Source organism: Misgurnus anguillicaudatus, chromosome 25 (genome assembly GCF_027580225.2).
Source record: "Misgurnus anguillicaudatus chromosome 25, ASM2758022v2, whole genome shotgun sequence".
NCBI lineage: Eukaryota > Metazoa > Chordata > Actinopteri > Cypriniformes > Cobitidae > Misgurnus > Misgurnus anguillicaudatus.
Window position 1 is genome coordinate 21,702,537 of NC_073361.2, and position 21,155 is coordinate 21,723,691.

At 41.5% G+C, this 21,155-nt stretch overlaps 1 protein-coding gene across 6 annotated transcripts in view; it reads right to left on the reverse strand.

The window, feature by feature from the left end:
* zfhx4 (zinc finger homeobox 4) overlaps positions 1-21,155 on the reverse strand; it is a 314,082-nt gene that overhangs the window by 4,297 nt on the left and 288,630 nt on the right. For 5 of the 6 annotated variants that reach the window (XM_055182909.2, XM_055182907.2, XM_055182913.2 and 2 more), the window contains 5 exons: positions 10,933-11,055; positions 6,632-6,765; positions 5,942-6,142; positions 5,693-5,813; positions 323-5,560 (listed from right to left, as the gene is read on the reverse strand). In XM_055182909.2, the coding sequence (XP_055038884.2) occupies positions 323-5,560; positions 5,693-5,813; positions 5,942-6,142; positions 6,632-6,765; positions 10,933-11,055 (5,817 nt within the window). The remainder of the gene's footprint in view (positions 1-322; positions 5,561-5,692; positions 5,814-5,941; positions 6,143-6,631; positions 6,766-10,932; positions 11,056-21,155) is intronic. The other variant, XM_055182915.2, reaches the window with a different exon arrangement.

Below are 21,155 nucleotides of genomic sequence, written 5' to 3' on the forward strand. Positions count from 1 at the left end.
AAACTATGCTCTGATATAATGTTATGGATCAAAACTGTTACATGCTTGTTATTTATAGTTACAAATGTGGACAAAAAAAGGGAAAAAAAAGAAAAAGCATGAAAAATTTAAAATTTCAGTATCAAAATTACGTGTTCCACACTGCTGCAGTGATTGCATGCATTAAATGTCTTTATAAATCCTAAATCCAATATATCAGTAAATGTCACAATCCTCAACAGCACCAGCAGATATATCTGGAAGTAGCACTATGTGCATTTAATGCATAAATTGTTCAAATAGTTCATAAAGTATATACTGTGTTTTTGTCATACTAACTCACCAGGTGTATTTGGTGGGAAACCCGGAAGGGAAGATGGCCCATTGACACCAGGAAGAAGTACTGGTGGGAGACCAGATATTCCTGGGTAGGCAGTTGGCAGGCTAAGGCCATGAAGTGCATTATTATCCACTGCAGATTGCTGCTGGGCTGGCAAGTTGAGTACATCGGTTACCTTCTTCAAACGGTCAAATTCTTGTTGGGCCATAAGCTGGCGGACAGTGGTAGGTGCAAGATAGTCTTTTTCTCTATCAACCTGGTTCCCCAGGGTTTCCTGCACCTTTGCAATGTGCTGCTTTGAGAATATATGATCTCGAATTGAAAGTCTGGCTGTATACTTCACTCCACATAATGAACACTCTGGCCTTGGCCCATCTGGTGAACCTTGGCTTATCATGAATGGCTTTCCAATGTTTATTTTGAATTTCTTTTCTTTTGCACGAGCATTCTGAAACCAAACCTGCACAACACGTTTTGGGAGTCCTATTTCATTGCCCAGCATTTCACACTCTTGCATAGTGGGTGTGCGGTAGTCACTGAAGCAAGCCTTAAGGACTTTAAGCTGTAGGTTGCTCATTTGGGTTCTAAAACGCTTGTGGCCTGGTCTCTCTCCACCAGAGAGAGACTTTGCAGACTTGAAAGGATTAGGACCTCCAAATGGACTGGGTGAACTTGGATCAGCTAAACTTGAAGTTTCACTCCTGTCTGCACATTCATCAAAGTCCTCATCTCTGCAACTAAAGTACTCACTGTCTCTGAAACTTAGCGCTGGGCTAACCATGTTGAAAGGGAATCTATCATCATTTATCTCAGAGTGTTGTGCTTGGTTTATTTTGTTCTCAGTCACTTTCTCACTTCCGTTCATTGTGAGATTTTCAACCTCATTATTAGTCTCATCTCCAGTTGTAGCATCACTTACAGCTGTGTTAATTGAGGAGGTCTCATCAAAGTCAATTTTGTTGGTATCAAAAGAGGCCTCTGTGGAACTCATGTTAAGCCCCTCAAATTCATCACTGTTTTCTGATTTTAAGCATGATAAGCTCAAAAGGTTTTTAAATGCCAACTCTGAAGGCTTAACTGGAGTGGAGGATGCATTTGGGGGCTCACTATCATTTGTCTCAGTCTTTGTGGCCACCTGTAGATAGTCAGAGAAATTGTACTTATGAGGGCTTTGAGCTCCATCATCTTGAGGCATCATTGGACTTGGAGGCAAACTAAAGCCCGCCTGTTTAGCCTCATGCCAGTGTCTTGAACGAATGTGGCTATCAAGGGCTGACTTGGCCTTAAACAATGCCCTGCAGAATGGGCACTTTTTGTGAGTTTGGGAAGGCCCAAGTGCTCTAAACTGTCCTTTCCTCTCTCTGGCTCGGGTATTCTGAAACCAGACTTGGACAACCCTTTTCTTTAGACCGACTTCACGAGCAATGTGATCTAACATCTTTCGTGTTGGGTTTGAATCAAGTAAGTATTTATCATAGAGAATCTCAAGTTGTTCTGGAGTAATGGTAGTTCTAAGACGCTTATCTCTGTGCTGATCTTCACCACTTGTAATGCCATCTTTTTCATGGGATCCATCCTCTTTTTCATCTAATTTACGTTTCATAGAGCTGGAGTTAACAGCAGAGGCAAGGCCAGAGCTGCTTGGAGTTGGCATCTGTGACAGGGCTCCAGACAGGAGTTGACCAGTCATAAGTGGGTTATTGGGGTCAAAGATCATATAGGGCATATCCACTGGTCTTTCTAAAAACTGTGAGTGCAGGAATTGGTTTTGAGCAGCCAGAAAATGCATGTGTTGGTGCTCCTGCCACAGTTCTAGTGTTGGGAAAGCGATTTTGCACTGATCACAATGGTACTGTAACATCTGTGGGGGAAGGCTGTTGTTAAGCGATGACAGTGCAATAGACAAAGGACTTGAAGGGACAGCTGTGGACTGGGGCTGTGAATGCGGTCTTGACATTGGGGATTGAGGTACTTTTTGGGGGGGAGGCTGAGGGGTGGAGGCCTTGGAAGTTTTTAGATCACTCAAACTTTTTGGTGTCTGCAATGGAGCAATTTCTCCCAATTTTGTCTTTTCCTGGAGAAGTTCAGGTTTAGGTGAGGTTTTTCCTACATCAGGTCGGGGTGAAGGCATTAGAGGAGAGCTGGAGCCAGAGCTGCTTGCTGTTACAAGGGGATGTTTTGATAGTTCTGCTGGCTTTGCTGAAATCAACTCATTGTTCTCTGTTAATTCCTCATAATTATTTTCATCTGCTGCTTCATCATCCTCATCTTTATAGCATTGCTTCTTTTGGTGAGTAATGAGGTCAAAAATTCGGGGGAAAATAACACTGCATTTCTTACATTGGTACTGCATGTTGTTGGTCCTGATGTATCGTTCATTTGTTAGTTCTTTCTTTTCAGCGTCTTTTGCATCTGCTTGGTTCTCATAACTTTTTCGAGCCTTCTGACGTGCATTTTGAAACCACACCACTATCACTCGTGTTGGCAGGTTGAGAACAGTGGAGAGCTGCTCAATTTCATCATCCTTAGGGTAAGCATTGGTATCAAAGAAGTCTTGGAGAACTCGTAGTTGATAATCTGTGAAACGTGTTCTTGATGACCTTTTGTTGGCCGTAGCATCAGTTCTGTAGTACTCAAGCATGTTTACTTGGGATTCAAGTCTAATATCTTCCAGTGTTGTCATGGGTGGGATGCTGAAATTGTATGGAGAATCTTTGCTTCTCTGACGCTCTTTAAAGAGTGTGTTGCGGAACCAGTGCTTTATGACCTTCTGTGGAAGGCCAGATTTATCTGCCATTTCTTGAATCTGTTCTTCGTTGGGAGAATTGTTGATGTCAAAGTGAGCACGGAGGATTTTTAGCTGATCATCTGTGATTCTAGTGCGAGGACGCTTGAACTGAGACTGCCGCAGGAAGTTTGGATCCAGTCCCAGTTGTTGTTGACATAACTGTGTGAGGTCAGAAGATAAAGAGTCCATTGTTGGAAGCTGCAGTGCAAGCTGTGGTGGTAGCCCAGGGTGCTGCACTGATTGCATCATCAGTGGTGGGAAAATTGGCAAGTCAAGAGAAACAGGGAGCTGGACTTGAGGAGGTGCAGTGGGTGGTGGAGGTGGTGGGGGTGGAGGGGGAGGTGGCGGTTGTTGTTGTTGTTGTTGAGGAGTCTGCAGAGGTGCAGGGGAAGGTGTCTGCGATTTTCCCACTGAAGCAGGAGCAGGGAGAGTTGTCACTGGAGCAGGTGGAGGAGGGGGAGGTGGTGGTGGACTTTCTGGAGATGCTGGGTTTATGGGGTACAGCTTGTCATATGCCTCCCTGTACTGTTGGGCAAATTTCTCTAGCTCCACATATGGAAAAAACTGCCCATGCACATGTTCCTGATGGCTTTTAAGAATCAGCATGTTAGAGAAAAATTTTCCACACAGTCCACACTCTAGTTTGTCAGTCAATTCTTCCTCTCTATTCTTTTTCTGGCTTTTCTGCCTATTCTCATTGTACTGAATGACCAGTTCAAAGCCAAAATTCTCCAGTAGTGCTTTGGCCGCATTACCTCTAGCTCCTGAAATGATGCGTGGTGGAGGAATTAGAGGTTCTGAAAACTTAGGTTTTCTGGAATCTTTATTATCTTTTGTGCCATCACCATCATTAGCTATATCCTGCTTGGCTTTGCTTTCATGCTTTTCTAGATGTTCTTCAGCATCTCTAGACATCTGAATCTCAGACAGAGCAATGTGGTTGGACTCCATTTTAAGCTTTTGGCTCTGCTGCTGTGCTTTTTGCTGCTGTTGCTGCATCTGAGCCTGGGAGGCCTGCTGTTGAGATTGCTGCTGTGATAGCTGAAGCTGCTGCTGTTGGCCCAGCTGGTGTTGTTGTTGCATCTGCTGCTTTAGATCTTCAAGAAAAGATCCTGTCATGCCAGGCATTCCAAATGCAGCAGAATGCAATGCAAGCTCGGGGCTGATGTTAAATTCAGCTCCAGGAATGTAGAACGGAAAAAGAAACTGGGGCTGCTGGAATTGCAACAGGGCTTCTGGTGTCATTGGGAAATGGGGAAAGAATGCTGGGTTCAAAAACTGTGGCTGAAAGAATGCAGCTTGCTGCTGGAGCTCGTGCTGTAGTTGCATTTGAAGCTGTGCTGGTGACTGAGTTGGTGGGTGGGTGGGCTGCACAGAGATGTGATCAGTAGTTTGCTTAATGGTAACTTCTTTGGCATCTACAGTGTTTTCTTTGTTAGAGGATACTGGTGCGCTTGCAGAATCTGTGTTTCCCTGATTTAGTGGAGCAGGGCTTTTAGCCGGAGTACTTCCACTGCTCCCACCCCCAGCACTGCTGCTAGTCTCCGTTTTGGCGGTTCGAGCTTTTGTCTGATGAAGTACAGACCTCATGTGAATCTCCAAGGTTGAGCTTTGGCTATAAGCAACGTTACATATATTGCATTTGTATGGTTTGTTGTCAACATTGTTGCTGGTCTCCTGGGGAACTGGGCTTGAGGCCTCCTGGATAACTTTTTTCAGCTTATGCAAATGTGAAACAGAATTATAGTGAACAAGAAGAATGTTCTTTTGGGTAAAGGACTCTTTGCATACTGTGCATTTGTATGGACGCGAGGGATCTAAAAACTTTTCCATTGTGAAATTTGGACCTTTCCTAAAGGGTAAGGTACGCTTTGGCTCTGAACCCATGTCGTCAAGCAGGGAGCTGCTGTCACTTCCAGTGGGACTGGCTTTCCCTTCTTGGTCAAGCTCATCATCTTTGTCTAATTCATTCTCAAATGCCTGTGCCTCTTCCAAAGCCCTCATCTCACTCTCTACAATGTCACCATTTAGAGGCAGGTTCGCACAGAGCTGTTGTACTTCGGCTTCACTTAGCTCAGGGTGACCAGTCTCCAGATGCTTTCGAAGGGCAAGGAATGTCCTGAAACTACGCTGGCACAGGCTGCACATTGTGGCTGCACGAATGGCATGGTATTGGGAATGTATCTCAAGCTTTTGTATTGTCTTGAAAGCCAGGCTGCAATGGTTACAACGGTATTTGTAGACATGGCGATCAGAGACTGAGAGCTGCTGCCGCTTCTGTGCATCACTAAGATGTTCCTGCAGGGAATCTGGGCTCTTCCTGTCCTGACCACTAGCCTTCTTCCAATCAGGGGCCTCAGCAGCTTCCTTTGGCGGCTTGAGTTCCTCATTGGCAAGTTCTACTTCACTTTTGTCTTGGCCTGTGCTGCTTTTTGAATCCTTAGAGCTGTTTCCTGTTGGAAAAGGGAAGAGGTTTCAGAATACCTCAAGAATTTTCATTATAAAAGATTAAGATTTTTTTCTGCGGAATGTTTTAATGCAGTCCATACATTTCAGAAGACATTTTGGCTTCATAATGTGCTTACCCATGGGTTTTCCAGATCCCTCTGGGGTAACAATTGAAGAATCCATCAAAGATGGGACATTGTCTTGTAATGATACAGGCAGCAGGGAATTATTGGGCCCTGGAACATCTGGACCCGCAACCTAAGGGAAAATGAAAAACAATTCTTTAATAAAATACAAAAACACTATACAAATCAGCTTGAAAAAAGGTAGAGATTTAAGTAACTCAAAAATATTTATATAAAATATATAATGTATAATGCACATACTGTCATAAGCAACTTCTCCACACAATCTGGAGCCACGCTGTGGAGGTGAGTGAGATGCAGCTGTAAGTGAATCTTGTTACTGAGGACATCCTGACACAATGGGCAGCTGATGACAGGCTGCATGGAATGCTGGGACATGATGTGCAACTGTAAACGATTTGCATCCTTGTTACTGTAATTACAGTATGGGCACTGCTGCACCTGAACGAACAGAGATGATCATAACACACTTTATAAGAACCGCTGTAAACTTCAACATATGAGTGATTGTGCTGTAAATTACAAGATGATCCCCAAGGGAAATTAACCAAATTCCAAACAAAACAAGTAGGACTCTGTACAACGTCTGTCCAAACTAATTTCCTTTAATTAAAGGTTTCATTTCAACTAACTTAATTAACAAAACTTGAATGACTGGAATTTCTAATCAGAAGGTTACAAAGGATGTCGACATGAACCATTTCAGACACTGGCTAATTACATGGTGTACCATTAAACTGAAAAGCCTCAGTACCTGTCTTAATGTAACCTTGTTGTAAAATGCCTTTTAGAAAGGTTATTTCAAGGCAGGGCAATGCCTTTAAATATAACTTGGAATTTTTTAATTAAAAAAATTAAAACAATAATCCAATTTATACAAAAGATGGCTACAATCAATCTCATTATTCTTAACAGATCAAAAATACTAACCTGCTCATTGGACAGCGTCTGGTCTTCAGCTGATTTAGGCCTCTTGGGTGGACTGTCATTTTCTTTTTCTTGCTGAAGTGACCGCTTGCCTGCTGTAGCAGTCCCCAGGGTTTCCTTAGCCACTGTATTAATTCCTGAAAATAAACAGATAGGATATCTTCGGTCATAACCTTAATCTGCACTCCTGATACTTAAAGGCTATTTGTTTGTACAATGACCCTCACACTTCATATTTGGGTAAAATATTTTACATTTAATATAAAAAAAATTCTTAAAAATGCGAGTAAAATTAAACCTAATACTATGCATGTAAAGTGCGCGTATTGATTTTTGAGCACGAATACCAGAGAATCCATCAAAAATCTATATTCGCAAAGCAATTTCTGCTATGAAGATATTCGCAAATAAATAGAGGTTTAAATTCATTGTTATTGCATTGCGGTCCACAGTACCATTATGCAGTTCATTTGGGGCTAGAGACAGCCAAATCACCTTCCACAGCATCTCCCTGAATATCTATGCCTCATACTCCGTATTAAAGGGGGGTTGCCATGTTATTTCCATTTCAGCTGAGCTCAATTCAGCAAATCAGCCCCCAGTTGTATTTAGAGTATGCTGCACAGAGTGATAAATCTTTCATTACCCCTGTATCCTCAGATACAGACAGTGTCTCAGCCTCCTCAGTCAATGCTATTTATCCTCTCGCTGCATATGCTGCACACAAAGAAATCCTGCTCGCTGTTCTTCATTCTAATCTGGTCACTCTAGGCTAAATGTGTGTATTACTCTTATGAATCAAGGCTTAGCTGGCACTGAAAATGGATGGTGAAAAAATGTACTGCATTTTGTCTGCTCATTATGTGTTTAAAGAATATTTCAATATCTTAATTCTTTGAATTACAAGGACCTCTGCTTATTTTATTGCGGTCTTACATATCATCAGCCTGACATATTAGCCTGCCAAAAAAAGTGACACGGGAGGAGTAAAAACCACAAGGGCACAATACAAATTTCCAAGAGCATCAGAATATGGTCTGCAGTCTCAAATAGCAAGGTAATTTTTTTTCTCTCTTGGCCTTGATATCTCTGCTGTCTCTCACATGCATTTCATGACAAACAGAAAACCTCATTTGCGAGGCTCCCCAATCTCATTGCTGTACCTCACCATCTGACTTTTTTCTTCCCTCTGTTTATTATAAGGATTTCTAATTTTAACTTTCAATTTTCGCTCATCTTCCAGTCAATCTAACTAAATTATTTCCCGGGTGAGAAGGCGACTCCTGGACAACTGGGTGCAAATACATTTTACAATGCAATGAGGCCCATCCATTGATTGCCATCATATTGAATGTAAATGTATAGTCTTGGGGGCTAATCTGCTCTACATGAGTATCCATCCTTATGATTTATTTCCTTAATCAACACACTGCCTTCATAAACATTTAAAGAAGATTGCAGATGGACTCAATACTATAATAGGAAAAAAATAAAGAGGAAAATATCTGCAAACACAATACAGGCTTAAGGCTTTGGTAAACTGACAGCTACATTTACTATTTAAATCTTAAAATATTATTTTATAATACCTCCAACACAATAGTCTTCATCATATTGTAGTATTGTGCAGTTACTCAATAGAAAGGTTCTTTGTGTACTCTGTACCTCACACTAAATGAAACTGCCCTTTTCTTTGTCTTCAAACACACACACACACGCACACACACACACACACACAGTGCAATGAAGCAATAGAGAAAATAATTTTGACACCACAGCCCCCCTTTTCTTTCCATCCGAATGACAAATGTCTTTGAGAAGCAGGACCTTGCTTGATTAGATAAATCAAACAGTGATTTATGACATTCAAGCTGTTTGCATTACAGGGACGAGAGCTGCAGACCGGCCACCCATCTTTATTTACAACTGTCAATGGGATTTTTAAAATCATGCAAGCTATGTTTCTTTAAACACCTCTGATAATTCACCCAAACTGTTTTTCAAAAGAAGAAATAGATATCTCACTAATCTGATCTGTCTTCTACACACAGAGAGGCCATTTTGAGTCTTGTTAATTTTCAGTGCGTTGTTCTCCCCCTTTAACATGAACAAAACACAGGTAGCTGATAATCGCCATTCAAAAGCGCTACTGGTCTGCAAACCATGAGTATGTTCTCACATGACAAGCAATTTTATTTCAAAATTTCTTTTCCCTGCAAATGCCAATTACACGGGACTCGCCTGATAAAAGCGCCATAAATTTACTATTCAATTTACTGGTCTCCAGTCCAGCCAGTCTGGCTTAGGTGACAGGACAATAAATAAAGTCGGACCCTGGGACGCTTCAAGAACTTTAGTGATTTACAAGGACAAGAGGTTGAGGTTACGCATTAGTGTGACCTACAGTTCAGCAGATAACATTTGAATTTTCTCTGTATTTTCAGCACAAACCGCATTTGAGTCCATCAGCTTTACCATCACATTTCAGACGAGGCGTAAACCGACGGATGTCATACTTGGCAAATCCTACAGGACCTTCTGAATTGATTAAGTCAGTTAAAGAATTCATAGCTCTAGGCCTTCAATGAAATATGCAAATACTTTTAATTTATTTTAATCTAATATCTAGACAGACAGCAATTGAATAAATCCTCATTTCAGAGCTGGAAACATTGTGGAAACATGCAAATAATGTTTCGAATGCAAATGCTCATGTTAAATATGCAACATTTGCTCTGCCTTGCATTCTATTTAATTCAACTGCATTATTTTAAATTGTGCAAGATGATCTGAAAAATGGGAATTGGGAACAATGATTCATTTCCTTGCTAATTTAAGGCAGGTATGCAGAAAATAGTAATAATGACAGCTAATGTTCATCTTTGCCTGTGTTTTCTAAAGCCAGTGACGTGCATCCGTGTCACATCCAAACAGAGCACAAAGTAATCTGGAGTTGATCCAGATTAGGACATTTACATGGAAAATGCAAATTTTGGATTATAATTAATCCACAGTGACACTATATTAAAATGAGAATGTGTGTAAAATGAGCTGTTTTTGCTAATATCTCTATATATAATCTTTAATATGCAGCAGCCTTGTGTTTTATATTCAAAACCACATTAAAGATCAAGTTTGTAGTTGAAATCCACATTTAACATATGGGTTCAACAGAGCAACCTAAAATCCATTCGTACTGTTCTTCAAAGCAATGGATTTTAAAAAACAAAGCAAAAACCATTCGGGTATGGATATTTTCTAATCTGAATATGAATGTTGCCGCTTTAAAAAGGAAAAAACAATAAATGAAAAAATATCACACTACAAGGTTAGCATATATATATATTCACATATAGCAAGTTTAAGTGAGATCTGCATCCCGACCGCAGCATTAAATGACGCCGCATGTAATAGTTCATGTAAATGCATTGAGTATGAGCTGCCTCAGACAGGCCTGTCATGGCTATATGGATAAAAGATAAACGACTGGCTAAACTAATAGGCTCTGTCCTGTTTCAGCATTTCCTCTGCTCCATTGAACCCAGCATTATGTAGCAAGGTATGGTGTGCATGGAAAGACGTCTAATGTAATATTCATTTCCACCATATATTTCCATCTCATACATAAAAACGCACATATGAATTCTTATTTGGCAAATCAAATACAACAGAGCCTTAGGTAGTGATGCCAGATGCTAGCTCCGGGGGCTGTTTCCTGATCTCAACACAACACTGTTTTGTAAGGATTGTTGCCCTTGCTAATGTGTTACCAGTCGTATCTGCAGTTACTCTGCGCCAAGGACAATGGGCTCTGATAGGCGGTGCGTTGCCTGAATTACACAGAAAAACACACGCTAAGGGTTACGAGGGTGCAATTTAAAAAAAAGAGAAAAGTATACACTCGAGCGCCATCTAATCCTGTGCTCACCCGAAATTAATATGTCATCAGAGGAATCGCAAGAACAGCAAAGATTAATGAAAGGCGCTTAGAAATTACAAGCAAGCAAACTGATTTGATTAAAAAATAATCTTGGTGGTCATTGCAGAATATTCTTTGCCTTATCCACATCACTGCCATCAGATGGCTATGATTAAAATGGGTCAGTAGGAGGCTACTGATAAAATTCACATGCAACCCACACATGCAGCTGTAATTAGCAGGAAAAGCCCCAGTGTAAGAAAAATAAGGGTGAGAACAACAAATGTAGAAGTTGTGTGTGTGTGTGTGTGTGTGTGTGTTAGAGAGGGTTAGAGCAACGTTGGAGAAAAGGTACCAGGAAAAAGACCAAAACTAAAGGTCTTACTAGAGTCCTTCTCGGTCGTCTTGCCCTCTATGACGTCCCTCCTGCTCGAGTCTTTGTCCTCGGCCGCGGCCAGTGAGGAGGCTCGTGGGGATTCCTCGCTGTCCTCACCTGGTTCTTCTACAACTGAACACAGGAATGGCATTCGGTTACCCACTAGAGGTTAGGGCGACTCTGTCTTTGAAGATGTTCAGCACCTCAACAGTTTAACACTGGCGTGCATGTCGTGATCTTTGGGATTCTGATTGGAGCCCATCTGGTTTAACACCCCAGGACATTCTGAAATACGAATCGTCTTCTGGGGTCCAAATTACAACCTTCCCCAGATTGTTAGCCTGGGCAGATTACATGAAAATTTTTCCGTAGACTCGACCTCCCCCCAAACACCGTGTTTAATAATTCTGTGTATCTTTGCAGCACTGCCAGTGGATTAATCTGTTTATGCTGTTAGGTGATAGGTTGAGGCCATGTGCCTCTAATCCCTGAAAGGCCTACTGTTCCCTTTCATCCAGAGAGCATTTGTCTCTCACTGCGCTGATGTCACATTTTAATGAATTTTTAGCAGGCTGAGTAATGCCAGATAACCACTCCTGTCTCTCTCTCTCTCTCTCTCTCTCTCTCGCTCTCTCTCTCTCCACCCCATGCAGCTTCCATCACATGGCACACGGCGGGGGAAGAAAGAGAGAAACGAAACAGACAGAGAAAGTGAGAGGGAGAGAAATAAACATATTTTGGGAGACCCCGCGAGAAATGAAATAAATTAGGACAACACGAGGCAGGAAAATGGCGTACAAAGTGCTCGCTCATCCATTTTATAAAACCTTAATAACCATATAAATTGACCACGGGGAGGCAAAAAGGTCACCGGCACATTTGCATACAATCACTCAAGTCATTGTTTGGTAAGCAGAGGGTCCCGGCTCTACGGATACATGATATAATTAACCCTTTAAAAAGAAAAAATCCCAGCACAGCACTGGCACCGACGTTTTAAGTGCAATACATTAAGTGGAAATTATATACAGCATGAAATTTTCATGGCAGATGCTGAGAGTGATTGAAAGGCAAAATTGTGCTGCACTCTAGTCCTGATGTTTTATTAATAATATTCTGACAACAGGATGAAATATCTCCTGTCACTGCTGGCAGCCGGCTGCAAAAATTGCTATTTTGGCGCACATGCGGTGACGGTGTGCTCTAATACGTCCTGCAACAAAGGCGCTGTGTGTGTATGCATGTGTAGATATATGCATGATATCTGGGGGTCTCTTTAGATGTACATGCTGCTTTTCTTAAGTAAAACAAAAAACCTGCTGTCTTTCCTGCGAAAAAGGATGCCTTTGTATGCCTACATTATGTGTGCATATGTATATGTCATATATATACATATAATGCTTTCAATACCATACACCATTTGACAAATATTTGGCAACACAACTATTCTATTTACTATTCAAGTTATAAAACCAAAATGAACTGTCAATCATTAAAAAAATAAAGAAAAAGAAAATGACCACGCTTTTTATAACAACTATAATAACACATATACAAACATATATTTACACACACACACAGTAGCGTCATCATAGCAGTGTTCCTCAGTTCACATCTGTCATAAGACCCAGATAGGCAGTTGAAGCAGAGCTGGGGGTGAAAGAGGGCGAGTGGTGTGGGGGAAGGAGGTGTTTGTGGGGCAGAAGGGCTCTGGACGGAGGTTGTGTTTGAGCTTAAGCCAGTGTCAATGCAGAGGGCTAATAAGAAAGAGAGAGAGAGAGTGCTCAGCCTCAGTAGGCAGATGAGAATCTGCGTGACTCGAACGAGGGGGGGGGGGCTGAGGACCAGCTGGAGGTCTGTGATCATGACCAGATTTCAGGTCGGTTAATAAAGGAGAGACACACTCGCACACACACATATACAAACACCACAGCACAACGTCACACCCTAAGGGTACGGGGGCAAGACCGTGGCCCCCTTACCCCTCCTCCTCTAGCACCCGTCCGCAACGTGAGCTGCTCTCCTCAGTTGGCTAGATTTACTATCCTAGTCCCCCTAGCTGGGAAATGAAGTGTCAGAGTGCTAGCGAGCGCTTTACCTCGAGGGGGCATCAAATTTTTAAGGTGATCGTGGAATGCATTAATAAAACATGGAGTGTCACGAAAAAGAAAAGGCCGAATTATGAAGGTAGTAACAGAAGGAATAAGGGGGAAAAAAGATGGGTTGCTATCATCTGGGTCTCATCAGACAGCATTTTTTCCTTTCCTTCCACTGTCCTACTCTCTCTCTCTTTCTCTCTCTCTCTCCTTCGTCTTTTAAGTAGGGTGTTCTGCAGTTTTTCTGGTATGCATTTCATGAGCGAGAGATACTCCCAGACATGCTTTCCTATACATCATAGTAGTGTCTGCACTGTGCCTGACCCTGGCAACAGTTTGAGTAATCTGAATGCTTTACAGAGGCAACGTGTCAGCAACATTTGAGGGGGGCGTGCACACTCTCTGCCCATCAAACTTAATCGCAAACAGCAGAGTCGTAGACAACTTTTACTGCCCCGGTCGTCCCTTTCAAGCATACCCGCAAACACATCAACCACACATCTACGATGGTTTTCCGTTCAACAGCCCGAGTGTCCCGCGAGACCCGCTCTGATGTGGGATGATAGCGCGCCGGAGAGAGGCCGGGGTCAAGGAGGTGTCACAATTATCGCAATGGTGTGTTTTTGCCTCATCAAAATGCGCACGATGCCCTTTTGCAACCAAAAATCTCTAGTTGCTCTGTTAGATGCTCTGTTGTTATTACATTTAGAGATGGGGGGGACAAATTTATAAATGCGATGCCAGATACTTTCTTTTCATTAAAGCACTGGTTGAGAAAGCTTAATGATGGATGTGGATTGCGGACTGCATCCCTCCTCTCCTCGCGGGGGCTATAACACCTCACTCTGGTCATTATCCGGCCGGTAAAACACATGGCCGGTGAACGTGACCGCGGACACCCCAAAAATGATTGTGCTCATTAAAATGTGTCTCCCACCTCACATTGTTTATGTATGTCTGTCAACAATATACCATCAGTATTGAACTCGGGCTGTTTCATAAGGGTTTACGGAAAGTACTACAATTAAACGCTACGATTATTATTGTTATCACTATGGTCGTTTTATTTTTCTCTCATCTTAGCGTTTTAAAAAATCTGGTTGTAATTATCATTTCTGGCTCTCTTTCTTGTTGAGGTGTAAGGAACACTAATTTCCCAGTACACCACAGGTCGGCTCTGAGCGGCCGATGGTTTTCATGATGTCACATTCTTTCCCCCCATGGTTTTCATTTGGGTCACTTGATTTTAAAGGAATCTTTGAAACTCTAAACCCTGTACTACTTTGTTAAGGGCCAGTTGTAATACTTTCAGGATAATAAGCTTTACTGACTTGTTGATCCGCCGTCCCCCAACCTGAATCTTTCTCCCCTCTCACTGTCTTGCACCCACTTTTTCCAAATTTCAGTGTATTTAACAAGCATTTAGATCTTAACCAGATGCCGTTAATGTACCATGTCTAAAATACTAAACATCCACGCAGAGAGCAGGACCGTTTCCCTCTGCGCCTCTGTTGCTGGGAGCGGATCTCAGATAGACACATATTCGGACATGCTCAGCTGCTGTAGGTACTGCTGTGGAGATGTTCAAGTGTCCTCTCATGTAGGGTATTATGAATAAAGCTTAATTGAAGAAAAATGTATTCTTTTAAAATAATATTTTGAATTATTATTTGCAATTCATAGATAATAGAAGTCCTTTAGCAAATGTTTGGTACTAATGCAGCCCATTTCATATATACCATTTTGACCAAATTGAAGCATTGAAATCTTCTATACTGATTATACTGGGAAAGTGAAAGTTTATTTTACTTAGTACTAAAAGCATATTTTACTAAACCACAAGGAGGGAATAAATTCAAACCCCATTATTTCATATTGTTGCTATAGATGCCTTTTCTCCAAGGCAAGTGCGCTACTAATGCAGAAAAACTTTTATATCAGCACTCGGCTGAATCTTCTTTGTTGTTGTCAGTTACTTTCATCCAAGACAGTTCGCCTGCGCTATACCATTTCCTCGGTGATGTACTCAGGATGTATTATGCACTCATCACCATTAATCAACTACATCAAATGAATAAACATGATGAAGATTAAAGCTTCTCCTTTTGCTGTACCAACAGAAATTTCCCCTCTCAATTTTCGCAGACTTCTGTTTCTGCACCCGCCTGCATAAGGGATATTAATGGTCCCAAATAACAAGCATTAAATCTTTTAAAGAATGCATCTTCAAAGGTTTCCACAGACAAACCCTGAACACCTGCATTGTACTCAAAAAGCCCTCTCATGTCCGTGCCATACGGCTTAGCGGAGGCACGCAGAGAAAATCAAACATAAAGCGGCACCACGGTCCGGCTTACTTCAGTATTTGAAAATAATATAAACAGATTCCTGTTCATTTGGTCCCTCCATCTCTTTTTTTCTGCGTTCTTTCTTTTTATTATTCTCCATCCAATATTTATTCAAGACATGATTATAAACATCTGCCCGGGTAGCCGTTTCATCTACACAGGAGCCAAAAGGGCTGGAAATTTCACACACGGCCGCCAACATGACCCCGGCTCAGACGGAGCATAGCGTTTTTTTCCCTCCTGCGCACCGCACGGTTTCCTGTCTGTGACGTTTGAAAAGCACTGGGGGCCGGGGTTAATGGCCTTTCCAATCTCTGTGATAAGAATTCATTTTGTTCTATTACCAGCAGTTATCAGTGCAGGCTGCAGCATCACTTCAGCAAGGGGTTCAATCAATGAGAGAACCTAATGAAGTAACCAGCTCTAGATCTATTTTCTTGCTCAACTCTATCAGACAAATAAGACCAATCTGTCACCCCTGTGCAGGTCTGCTCTTGAAAACTCGACCGAAAACCTGGATTGCATAGTAAGGACATACAGACGACTGCAATTGTAGTTTGGCCTGCACTCAGAGTTTTTTTTTTAAATATATAGAGTTGATGACAAATTTGGATGTCAGATTTGATAAAAAGGAAAACCTTCAAACGTTAGTTTTTTCACAAGCATGCCAAATTCTAAGAAATGCAATCTGTGCATTCATGTTCAATATATCTTTGAAAAACATTTAAACCGTTTCCTACAAATATTTGGATGTAGTGATGTCAAGTTGTGTAACCATCAAGAAAAAAAATATTAAAACAGTCTGCCTGCACCAAGTGCACACACTCTATTCTCGAAAAAGTTTTCAAATACATTCATATATATAAAATTTAATTCAAGAGCACATAAAGTTTATGTTCGGATGCCGATGTGATGGTACAGACGATAAATAAATAAAAAAGAATATATATATATATATATATATATATATATATATATATCTTAATATTATATATTTATATATATATACCAGAACATGTGCATCCGATCATAAACTTTATGTGCTCTTCAATTAATAGCCATATAAAAGCTATATCATTTCTGGGAGATACAATAAAATATATATTGTACCAAACTGACAAAAAAACTTTTTTACAATTTCAGGACAGTTTTACTACTTAAACAATTGTGACTTAAAGCAACATAAAATGATGAAATAAAATGTGACATCAAATTCAAATAAAATTAAAAACATATTTATCATGCGGGAGGAGTAATTATTTTTTTTATTGTATTTTTCAAAGATTTCTGAATTTGTTGAAAACCGTGTCACGTCTTTAACTCAAATGCAGACCTGCGTCATTCCTCAAAAACAGAAGTAAAACGAACAAAAACTGTGGACTGGAAAATATCAAACTGACAAATGAGAAAGCCTCCAATAGTACTTTCTCTGAACACATTATTATTATCAATCAAAACATCTGGGGTCATTTAGAGGTTACAGTCGGTACCAGGCGCAGTTTGATCGTAAATAAATCTCTCTTCTGATTGGCCAGCGGGGAGACGTGTCGTTCAGAAAATTCACATTATAAAGAGAACAAAGAAAAATAATCTCAGCGGCTACATGTAATTAGACTGCTTGGACAACATCTCGGTCAAATCTCTTAATGGAAACGGGGTTTACAACAGCAGTGCGGCTCAAGGAGAAAGAAAAGCAGGGAGTTGTCTGACAATGGCTGAGAGATGGCATCCACAGCGGGAAATGAATGAGCCTGTCCGCTCCCTTCCAACTCTATAAAAACATGCAAAAAATGTCCATTTCATTACTCGCTAAACAATGTCATATGGGCTGCACTGCCCCCTAATAGTCCCTGACAAAGGAGTACCAGCAGACATATGCTTTAAATAAATAAGATTACCCTGATAGACAGAGGCCTCTGACAATGTTCTCTCTGCTTTTTTCTTCCAGCTCCTGTCGTTCGCCCTCATTTGTCTGCTACAGAGTGTGTATACCCTGCATTCGGGGCCCATAAGCATGCGCTTTTAACTTCAACCCCATAATTCTGTATCGTCGTCGCATGTGCACCCGGACATAAACTTTATGTGCTCTTGAATTAAAAAGCAGTATAAAAGCTATAGTTTGGTTTTATGCAGCCATAACACGATTAAAACTCCACAAATGCGCTTTGTAATTAAGGATGCACTATATCTGTGTTAGAAAAGACAATGACATACCCTGTGGGCCTTTAGAAAGTGTCAATGGTTTTTTCACAACATCTTAATTGCGGCTTATTGATTAAATTTTAAGTTGCTTTAAAAAAGGGAATAATGGGGGAATTATGCAGGGTTGGGCCCGCACAGTTACAATTTGAGTCAAAAGAGCGCGATCAATATTTAAATGACTCCTATCATTGATTTAAAATTAACTTTCAATTAAGACATCTGTTGGACTTTTAACTACAACACTTAGCCATTGAAGAGAAAATAAGGGAACATTTATTGATACTCTTAAACAGCAGTGGCCATTCCTCCATCGATTTGGTCATTTGCGCTGGCATTGGTATGCGCAGGGTTCTAACTCTTTTCTCCCAGGCACCGCACGCTAACGGCCGCTGGCCGTGGCCTTACCGAAGGACTTAAATAAATATATAAAGCCCAGACCCATCTCGCCGGACAGACAGAGGGAGATTAACCTTTATCCGGAGCTAAGTCAAAGGCATGTTATCTGCGGAACTGTTCGGCGCTGTAATTACATGGGCTCCATGTTTGTAGCCGATCGAATGAAACTCCTTGTGCTGTGTCGGCAGTCCGGAGGGGGAGAGAGTTTCTGGCCGGCCTAATCAGGTAACAGACACCTTTTGTTTTGGGACCTCATTGATGGATGAAATCTTTATCTGTAATATTGATCAGCCGGGACTCTAAACTGTCTATCTTGGCTACTGGAAGCTCTAACAAGATTGCCAACTGGAGTATATCAGTTAACATTTAATCAATGACAGTTTAAGACACAGATGCTTTAAAAAGGCTGTGTGTTTTCCTCCTGCTCCGAACGATTAGGGGAGGGATTGCTCAGAATTTAAGATCCAAGGGACGAAGAAGAGCGTCAGCGCCCTTGAATTGGGCATGTCAATGCATTCAAGAAAAACTGAGAAAGTAAATCCTTTATCCTTAACTGTAACATCATTCATTTTTATTACGAAAACACGCTTTTACGCCAACTGCCCGATTTTGTTGCTATACATCAAACAATAAGGTAGATAACCACAACCGGCACCCGTCTAAGAGGAGAAAAATACATGCAGGCGCCATCTTACTAAATGTATAAATTTTGCCACCCTTGCAAAATAAAGGTGCAATGAGGTGTCAGCAAGCCTAGCATGCAATCTATTAGGATTCCTGTTTGACTCCTCTGCACGGTTTACCCGCTCCCCCACCCCTCTTCCCGATCCTTCCATTTTCCTTCGTCTCCGAACCCCGACCCAATTAGGGACAAGAGCTCGTCACAATGGCTGGGGCGGTTGTCAGTCACACTCGGACTTCACCGCCGCTGGCCACTGCGATCATTAGCTATTCATTTGCTTGCCCTAGCTGTCCCTTGAAGCAAAATGTGAGTGGGCTAATTATGTTAAACATCAGTGTAAGAAAAGCTGGCAATTTCTCATCCTCTTCATTAAAAATGCCTTCTTTTCAATATGGTTTTGTTTGGAACGATGCAAACAAGTATCTAGATCTAAATCGCTATCCAAGTGTCATTGCATATATTCCACATATAAGAAATAAATATTGAAGTACCCACAATCCGACACACGCATGCTTGCAGTTTTAATAATCCCTGTGATCGCAAGCCGTAACGTTTTGTGATATTAACGAAAGCAGCGATGCATTTCATTTAGCCTGGTGATATTGTCATATGATCCTTTGTAATTTGCATTTGACAGTGACAGCGGTGCGACTAAGAGAGGGATGTCCTTGCTGCACCCTGTTCCTGGGTGTCAGATCAAAGCCACTTCAGTGCGCGAATGTGGCACCGGAGATCTCCATGTCAAAGCAGAAAACACAATCGTCAGGCACATATTATGACAGCGGCAATTACACAGAGGTGCATGACACTATTATTGCCATTTGCTGGAGAGTGATTATGCTAATGGAGAGATGTATGGCAGGTGGCACGCATGCTGGCAGCTGCCAGGCAGACACACACACACACATAGACCCCTCCCCTTACACGTGCTACCCTTTTAACAATATGAACAATGCTCTACAACCAGCCAGTCCCGAGATATGTAATTAGGCTTCACTTTGATTTAACATTTCCTTATCACATCAAAGGCACAGGAATTAGTAGCAAAGGAGAACAAGAGAAAACTGAATGTTAACAGGAAGCGCAATGATGATGTACAAATTCACGTATATTGAAATCAAGTAAATTATTTACAAACGAATGTGTGGTTTTTGAGCTTTAACGTTACATCGTGCGTTACCAAATCCTCCGGACGGGTTATTGAAACGGAATCCCCCTGCTCTCTCGGCACACCTCTGGAGAAGGGGGAAGCCCTCTCTCCTCATCCCCGCATGGATCCAGCCTCTACATGAAAGCCCCGGAGATCCCCGCCAACAAAAATCAATGTATGGATGTTCAGAGCAGTTTTCAAGGTTTTGTAAGACAAATCTTTGGAGCATGAGCTGGTTTAGTGCTATCGAGCCGAGCTTCGATCAACCTGCCCCGGTGAATAATACGAGTGGGCCTTGCTCACTTTACCGGCCTGTGAAATAAAGACAGGGTGCCAGCCGGCCAGCCACTTCCCTTTAAGGAATGTAACCTGAGTAACTCCCCCTCTGCAAATAACCTTTCTTAATCTAATGTCAGATACTGCCTCCCTAAAGCTGATCCCAGATCAGGCTGCGGGAAGGCGCAGGAGTTATCGCTTGCTCGGGGCAGCATCCTAACAAAGCTCTTTGTATGTAGCGCACATTCTTCGCCTAATTAGAAGAGATGGGTGATTATACCTTTAAAAGGAGACTACTGTTTGCAACTGTCATCGGAGGCAGGAAGCCAGCCGTCACATGGCCAGGCTGACGAACACATAAATAAGATTAATAATGAGCACACGTATAACATTTTATAATCTGGGTTAAAAAAGCAAAATTACGCTGATAGACTTTAATTAAAATAATACGACATGACATACTTCATAAAACCCTCTCTTAGTGGTTTTGTTGATATAGCTACAGGGGAAAAAGGCTTTGGGTATGTTTCACTATGCCTTTAGTTTTAAAATGTAATTAACTCGCCACTGTTTCTGTTTGTTAGCCATGCCAATAAAGGAAAATATCATGTTTACTATCCTATTTTTGCCTCAAGACCCAAGATCACATTTTACATAAAAAACAAACCTGTATTATTTGCAATGAACATATTACTCTAAAGAAACGATGGTCGGGTATGATTTTATATTTGTGGATGTCATAAAACGTTAAACTGTAAAAGTCACATAAAAAGCCAGGTGTGTGTGTGGTGTTAAAGTAAGGACAGCATCGGCCAGCTAACAGGTTTCAATTTCACATTGCTGATTATCTCACCCTCAATTCCATGCATGCCTAAATCTAAAAATCTCGTCCAGTGACTCCATACAAACTCCCTACCTCTCCGAACGCCTTTCACAAACACGCACACACTTTCCAAGGAGCGGCATCTCTCCAAGCTTAAATAGCAGAAAATTGCTCTGCTTTTCCGTGGTCTACCTCCTCATTCCCATCAGCCCAAGTGGGAACAAAAGTCTCGGATTCACTGGCGTGTGAGACCTGCTGA